Source organism: Pygoscelis adeliae, unplaced genomic scaffold (assembly GCF_000699105.1).
Source record: "Pygoscelis adeliae isolate BGI_AS28 unplaced genomic scaffold, ASM69910v1 Scaffold25, whole genome shotgun sequence".
In the NCBI taxonomy this organism is placed as follows: Eukaryota; Metazoa; Chordata; class Aves; order Sphenisciformes; family Spheniscidae; genus Pygoscelis; species Pygoscelis adeliae.
This window is the reverse complement of record NW_008824808.1, coordinates 4,867,179-4,875,440: the sequence shown is the minus strand read 5'-3', so window position 1 is coordinate 4,875,440 and position 8,262 is coordinate 4,867,179. Positions and strand designations below refer to the sequence as shown.

Here is an 8,262-nt window from a genome sequence, read left to right as displayed (position 1 = left end):
CTCCCCAGGCCCTCTGCTGCCACCCCTTGTAGGCCCTGGCCCTTCTTTTCCTCTCACCGCCGCCCCCCCCCGCACTCCCCCAGCACAGACCCTCTGTTCCCTCCCCCCTTTGCTGGTATACCCCTCGGTGCAGTGGGCCTTGGTGGGTCCCCTCCATGCACCCCACAACCTGCTTAGCTGTTCCCCTTCATTCCCCCCCTCCCTGGTGCCCTGCTCCCAACACCTGATCCAGCAGGCAGGGGTTATCCAGCAGGCAGGGGTTTCCCCACCACAGGTCACAGATCCTCTTTCGGGGTCTCCCCCCTGTTGTCAGTGATGCCCCACTTCCATTTTAGTGCTGGTGGCGGTCACCCCCCCAGCCCCATCCCTTTCCACCTCCCCCACGTGCCTCCCGGGAACCCAAGGGACCGGAGCTGTTCCATTTTTATCTTCTACACCCCTAGGCTGGATAGTGGTGGGTGGTGATGGCTCCTCTTGTGTGTGCAGTTTGGGGGAGATTAGAAGGAATTGCTTTGAGCTTCCCTGATCCTCGCAGTTGTCCTCGTTCCAGTCTCTTCTCCTCTCATTTCGCACTTGCTTTCTGAGAGGAAGCTTTAAAAGTCCCTTTCCCCCTGCTCCTCGGTGTTACTAGTGCAGGGGAGGCTCCTGCTCTTCCTGCTTCGACTGTAGGGCCTGAAGAGGAGAGGGAGACACGAGGACCCTTTAAAAGGAGCATGACCCAAACACAGAGCGAGATTGTCAGTGGCCTTTCTCTGTGTGTGTTTGTGTTCACTGTTTGTTCCCCACACCCCATGGTGTCTCCTCTCCAGGTTGGGGTGTGTGGTGGGGGGGTCGCTATGTCGGATGACGATTCAAGGGCCAGCACCAGCTCCTCCTCATCTTCATCCTCCAACCAACAGACAGAGAAAGAGACAAGCACGCCTAAGAAGAAGGAAAGCAAAGTCAGCATGAGTAAAAACTCTAAGCTGCTATCTACCAGTGCCAAGAGGTGAGGCTGCAGCCAGTTTTCTCACTGATTCGCTGCATCTTCTCTCCTTCCTCATTTTATTTTACTCTGTTCCCCCACTGCTCCCTTGCTGCTCCCATTCCTCATCTCTAGCCCTTATGCTCAACCTTTCCACGTGAGCTGCCATTGTCTCACTTTTTTCAGCGTCTCGGTGCAGTGAGTGTCTGCCCGACTTCTTCTCTGGTCTCTTTTCCTGCTTCTTCCTCTGTTCCATCCCAAATATTTTCCTGTCTTTTCTTCCTCTGGGCTGTTATTCTGTCCCTCAGTTATTTCCACTGTCTTTTCCTTTTTCCTTATTAGCATCAGTTATAGGGATGGTGTGGGACTGGCATTAAATTCCTTCTCTGCTACTGGAAGCTGTATGGTCCTGAGTAAGACATTGCATTTCAACGTCAGTTTCCCTCTCTGTAGGTTGGGATTGATCTAGAGTGGCTTTTTTCTTTCCAGGACTGCTCTGGGGATTAATTAATATTTGTGAAGAGTTTTGAGTTTGCTTGCACTGGGGAGTGCACTCAAGTGCAAGTGGTGTAATATAGCCCCAAATCTTTTCCACCAAATACATTACTGTTGTTCTGTCTGCTCATCACTTATATTTAATTTTCTGTGTATGGTTGGATGTTGACTAGAATAAATAATCCACAGCAGGTCCACTTGTGGACATTGTGCTTTAAAATAATTTTTGCTCACAGCACAGAGTGGGTTGGTTTTTTTTGAGAATGAAATCATTTTTATTCCAGACTAATGTCTACATGGGGGAGAGATGCCTGCATAGAATAGTAATTCCAGAACAGCTACGTCAGTTTTCTTCACCTGGACAGACTCTTACAGCTACTCAGTTTAAATAAATGAATAAATAAATAAATAGTTACCCTTTCTTATTTATTCTGTGTTTCACCTGAATTCAGCACCATCCTGCTCCAGGGAGCTAAGCTGACAAATGGAAGTTTTCAAGCAAACTTGCAGTACTTCAGTAAGAATAGTAAACCATCTCACTGAACAGCTTTGCCAGGCAGCACAGAGAGGTTGTATCTGTAGGTGTCAGAAGTGGCTGGGGTTTTATGCAAATGCCCTGACGTCGCAACTGAGTTCTCTGTGGCTTTGTAGAATTTAGGCAGTTTGGTTATTCCAGATCTCCACTCCGCGGGTTTCCATGGCAAACTGACATAGATAGTGGCAAGTGGTGTTTATGTGTCGTGTCCTTAACTGTTTTAAAAAGAGGATTGTAAACTGCCTAATATGAAAAGGCTGTGGTTCTCACGTATGACAAGTGGAAGAGAGGCAGAAGATGCTGGCTGAGTTTAAAAGAGAAGAGAGGTAGACTGAGTGCTGGGTGGGGGAATCTGGAGGGGAAGCCTGAGTGACAGTAATGGGACTCCAGGGAAGGGGATGATAGCTGGTTGGGCGTTTTGTGGCAAAAGCAGTGTGAGCCCAGAATAGCGTGGGCAGGGAGGACAGGGTGTTGTCTGAACGCAGTGAAGAGAGGGAGCATCTGGAGTCCTGAGGGAGGGGACATGGGGATGTTGTGTGGCTCTTGAGGGTGAAGAGAGGGGAGAATTGAAGGTGGCAGGAATGTGTAGGAGCCTTGGAAATAGATATTCACCTTCCTTTAAGTGTCCTTGGGAATGGCGCAGTTATTCACTCCCTTGGGGCTGGTGTTTTTTCTCAGGATGGTGATGGGAAGCTGGGCGGGAGAGGGGGGGAGCCAATTTGGCAATGACTGTTTCTCTCAATCCAGCAAGACAAAATTCCTTTTCAGACTGCAGTTTCCTCCTAGCCCTCGGTGCATCACATTTGCAGAGGGTTTCCCTCATTTACAGGCTGGTTGGCAGAGGAAGGCGGACAGTCTTTTCCCCTGCCCCTATGTGGTTGGCATCTTTATGGGAGCATACAACAGTGCACCTGTCGGGTTCAGTGCACGGTGCCTGTCTGCTTTTCTGTCCATCTCTGTAGCAGGGTGCCTGTCCTGCTTAGTGTGTTTGGACTGGTGGGAGGCTGCAGCTGAGAGTGCCTCTCTTACGTAGTGTTGCAAACTTGTGGTGACAGTATGTCTGTAAGGCGTATGTGTTAACTGCTATCCCACACAGTGACTTACCTTTGTTCCTTCTCGCTTTTATTGCCACAGGATTCAGAAGGAATTGGCTGACATCACCTTAGATCCACCTCCCAACTGCAGGTTGGTGTCGATTCCTTCCCTGAGGAGGGTGGGGGAAGGTGAGGGGCTGAAGTGTGCCTGTGTGTGTTGTAACTGTCCTCAGAGGCTCTGGGTAGAGCAGAGGAATGGCTGTTTAGGTGGCCGACGGTATTTTTGTGAATGCTTGGATGACATTAAATAGTTTCCGGGTGGGGGGGCCTCCAGAGATTATATGTGTTTTGATATGAGTTTTCTGTTTGTTTGGGGGGTTGTTTTGTTTTTGTTTTTTTTAACAATTGCATTTCAATCTGTTATACTGCTTTGTGTGTATGTTTCCAAAACTGGCCTATAAAGAAGAGTGTGAAAACTTTCTCCTTGTTTGTTTTTTCTGGTTTATAAATCTAATGCCTGACTGCACTAACCTTATATAAATAAGAGTCCTGCCAAGGAAGCAGAGAATAGTAAAATGCTATGAGCTTTTTAGCTCAGTTCTGTTGTGAACATAACTTACAGTGGAAGAGAAGCGTGAATTTATCACACAGTGGGTGCCCTACAGGAGCACACGTGTTAGCTGATGAAATAACAAGCAGGGATATTCTGTTGCCCTTTATAGAGCAGCTTGTTTTTAAGTATGTTTTAGAAACTTGTACCATTTGTTTAAAACATCTAGCAGGTTGATTTGGTTCATTGCATGGTGGCCCGAGCCTCTTTGCATTTGGAGAGGAGACAGTAGTAGTGTAACATCTTTGGTTGTGCTTGTTCATTCAAGAGGAAAGTGGCTTTCGGTCCGGTCTGTGTTCGCTGTAGTTGCCAAAGCACAGCTCTGTTCCTATCTTCTTGCTGTGACTGAGGTTTGAGGCTTTTTGATGTTGGTAATAGCAGAAATAAGAGAAAATTCTGTTTATAAATAACTGCTTAAGTTGGTCTTTTTAGTATTGAGTTGCCACCCACAAGTGCACATGAACCTTTTTATTGAAGCTTTTTGCCTCTGTTAGTCTGCAGAGAGGCATTAGCACAAGAGTTAGGCTAACAAGTCCAGAGCCACTCTTTCGGTACCAGTCCCAAGGATCATAAGTAACGAAAGGAGGGATGGGATGAAGCATGTGAGTAGAGGTCTAGGCTGATACTAGGATTTTTGTGCTGTTTGGAGGATATCCGATGAGCTCTGAAATCTTTAGCTGTGACGATAATTGTTTTAGTGACGATAATGACTGCCTGAATATTACAAGAGCTTCCAGCTCTTGGGCTGGAGGTGTCTGTCCTGCCTGCGTCCTGGCTCCGTGTCAGGATGAAGTCCACATGCTTTCCCCTCCTCCTCCCACCATAACCTGATTTTCATGGGAACAAAACCCAGAAGCACAGCTCGGAAAGGCGCTGTGGCTTGCTTTCTAGATAACTGAATCTGGGTGATCAAGGTGGTGGGACTGCAGTCTATTGCAAATCTATCCAAAAGTTGTGGTAGTATATGAGTATGTCAGATTGCAGGTTTCATCTGAAGGTTTGTGTAAAGAATATTAGAACCCTAATTTGTCCTTGTTTCAATTGGCATCATTCACAGGTGAAGACGAGCTAGCAGACTACCTGTCAAAATAGAATATGGTTTTGATTTTTCTTTTTTTAATTACATAGACCACTGAGGGTAATGCACTTCAAGGCCCACATAGTAAATTTGTGTTGTTTCAGCCTTTATAACTATTTCTAATGGTAAAAATTAGTTCATAGTACAAGTAGTGATGATTAAGCTTCACCCATAATGCAATTACAAGTATTCTGCATTCCTTCCGACCTTCAGTTGAGTGACTGAAGGCTGGCAACTCTTGCAAATAATACATGAAACTGGTGTAATTGTTACTGTCTCTTAATATGTTGATAGATAGGAAAACGTGAATGGAAGGGGGAGGGTGTGTGACCAAAGGAGTTTTGGTATTGCTCATCTTGGGGTGAAGTCATCCTACTTCAGTAAAGATAGTGCTGAGAATGAAGGAGAACAGCTCTGCTTATGGCTAACGAGGTTCCAGTTGCACAGCCAAGCACTGGGAGTTTGCTTCTGTAGCAGCTGGTTTGTAAAAGGGTAGGCAGGTGCCGATTGCCACAACAGTGAGATGAGTTTCAGCTATTACAGTTAGGGGGAAAGTTTACCTCTTGTGGAAAAAGAAATAGAAATAGTCAATTTGTGAGTGTGAGGACATTAAGCAAGTGAGAGACGCTGGTTGCTGCATGACGTTTAAGGTTGCCAAAACTTGCTCTGGGGAAGCCTGCTGACAGTGTCACTCTTTTCCTTTGTTTTTTTTATTTTTCCCTTCATATGAATGTTACTAGCATGCTGTGATGGCGGTATTAAATACATAGTTCCAGAACTTAGTTTCAATTTCCTGCCTTCATGACTTTGCTTATCCTCACCTTTCCTCTGACTTCCAGCCCCTCATCTCTCTGCTGCCTTTGTGCCTCTACAGACTTCTTTCAGGTGTCACTGGAGGAGAGGGCAGTCCTCTCTTTTTAGGTATCTCACTCTCTCCTGCAAGACTAATCTCAAAATCTACATATTCAGGGAGCTATATACGATACCTGGTACTACTTATTCTGCTGTCAACTTTAGGGGTGCCAAAGTCTCAGAAGTCACATTTGAAAATGTGCGTCCGAAATGGTATCCTGTCTTATGTTGGAAATGTCATGTTCTTTTTTTCTGCTGGACATTTGTTCTCATGCCCCTTACCACCATCTTTGTATTTTCCCCTGTTCTGTGCTGTGCCCCGTGTTTGATAGCGGTTCATTGTTGGCCACGCTTTAATTTTTGGCCTCGTTGCAAAGTGCTGCTGTTCTTCCAGTTTTATTGCAGTAATGGGAGTTGAAGATATTTAACACATCCCAGAGCAGCTCTGCATATTGAAAGAAAAAGCTTTAGGTTGTAAATGATTTTCAGTAAGAACTGTTTTATTTTTCTTCTTATAAAACACCACATATAAGATGCAATTACAAATAATGAAAACCATTTGATATTTCAAACAAAATAGCTTAAAAACAAATGAGTTTCATTTTTATTTTTGTAGCTTGCAGTGACCGTATTTTCATGTGTGTAACCCACAGATCATCTGTTTAAAAAAAAAAAAACAAAACACCAAACCAAAAAAAACCAAACCCCAAGCACACTCAACACCCTGTGATTGAGCAGCTGTGTGGGTTTTACACATATGTGGGTAATATGAGGGGAAGTTTATCCCAGAACTTCCTCTCCCCTCTGTAGTTTCCGTGCTTCTGGTTTTCCATAGCTTGCCTGTGTCCTCCAAATGCTTACCTGTGCTCGTCTCTCATTGACTGCTTCATCATCCCATGTAGTCCCTTTGCCCCTCAGATCTCCCTCCCCAGGCTGTGATTTTGATTTTATGCAGGCTAGTACAGTTACTTGTACAGAGGTGCAGAATACGTGCATGGAAATGCTGTATATGTTTGGCCTGCATTCAAAAAGTAGATTTTTGGACTTGAAGACGTTTTCTAAAAAGATGTATTTAATACACTTTACAAATTTGTGGATTCCTGATGGAGGCAATGCTGTCCTCATAAGTGTCCTAGTGTAGTATATGTGTAGCATTTGGCTACTTCTGAGTTGTTCTTACCCTCTTCATCGTTTTCGGTAGGCTGGCGCTGTAGACGGCTTTAATTTTCTGTTATCTGCAAGATGATTTGACTTCTGATATTAATACTGAGTTATGAAAGTTAACTGTGGCTTTCAAGTTCAAAAGGTGGTTAGCGGTTAGTATGAATTGGAGAATAACTGTTTGGACCTGAAGTATTTCAAATCTTTTAAGAGGGTACCTGCTGATGTCTTCTCCTACTTTGTATTATATCAGAAAGTTGTAACTCTTGTTTTAGAACTCAAAGAAGGTACCTAGAGACGTTGAACTTTTGGTCTTCTCTATACGTTGGTGATAGAGGAGTATGTTGTGTCTGTGCGTTGGGTCATGGAAGTCTGCATCCGCGACTATCTGCAGATGTCGAAATACGGTTCCATCTTGCTACGTAGGCAGCCCTGATCTTTGTTTGTAGATAAGACTTGTATTGTGCCAAAGCTTTCCTTCTGTCACTGTGACAAGGTTTCTAAAGCTTTAACAGAAGTTAATTAAAGCTTTAACTGCTGTTTATTCTCTTTATGTCATTTATTTGACCTCTGTATCTAAGCATCTCCTGATAGTAAATCTGCTAATTGCTGTGAGGTTATGAAATAAATGTTTTTCCCTATTTTAGGGATGGGGAGTTGCAGCACACAAAAACCAAGTGACTTGTCCAAGGTCATGCAGGAAGTCTGTGGCAAAGTGGATAAATGAATGTAAATCTCCTTTGTTTCAGGCTAACTTGCAGCTGAGCTGTTCTGCTGGAACTGTGTGCATCAGTCGCGTTATGAGCAGGGCTTTGAATTTGTGCTTTATTGGGTGTCTGGTATTGACTGTATGTAAGCATGGTAATTTAATGTTATTTTTCCCATCTGTGTAGAGGGACCAAAATGGGTATTAACTACAATTAATGTTTTTTAATCTTTCTTACCCAAACTGAAACAAGTTTGTCTCCACATGGCTCATTTAAGTCCATATAGGCAAGACCAGCTGTTATTTAAACAAAAATAATTTTCAAATCTTTACTGAATGAGGCATTTGCCTGCAAGGCTTACCATTGCTTCAGAGTGAAATGCTATCACAAATTAATTGTTTAAATAATAATAAAATACAGTTGTGTTTCCTGGCTCCTTCAGCCCAATTTTTGTAAATTCACAGAATAAGGACCAGATCTCCCTGAGAGTCTTGTGAAAGTTAACTGTCAGCACTTAATAAATATATATCTCAGTAAGATGGTAGAGAGAAGTGTTCTCTGCTATAATGTGTGGAATAGTCATAGTTTTCAAAACTTTGCAATGTGGAATTAAGATTTCTTGGCTAGAGAGAAGTCTGCAGAAAATGTGTGGCTCAAAGGCTGTTTTGAACTCAATAGCTTCATATTATAATTAATATATTTCCTCTACATACCATGAAAGTCTGGCATTTGTTTTGATTACATTTGGTTTTATGGTGCTTGTAATTTTTTGCAAATGTATTTTTCTCAATACCCCCAACTCCAATAATGCTTTAAGTGCTTTTGC

The 8,262-nt window shown here is 43.7% G+C and overlaps 1 protein-coding gene across 1 annotated transcript in view; it reads left to right on the top strand.

Annotated features, from left to right (window-relative positions):
* The first annotated feature begins 815 nt into the window (after nt 1-815).
* Nucleotides 816-8,262, top strand: part of UBE2E1 (ubiquitin-conjugating enzyme E2E 1) — a 43,948-nt gene continuing 36,501 nt past the window's right edge. Inside the window, exons 1-2 of the mRNA XM_009324192.1 lie at nt 816-988; nt 3,129-3,179. Coding sequence (XP_009322467.1) covers nt 837-988; nt 3,129-3,179 — 203 coding nt within the window. The 5' untranslated portion in view covers nt 816-836. The remainder of the gene's footprint in view (nt 989-3,128; nt 3,180-8,262) is intronic.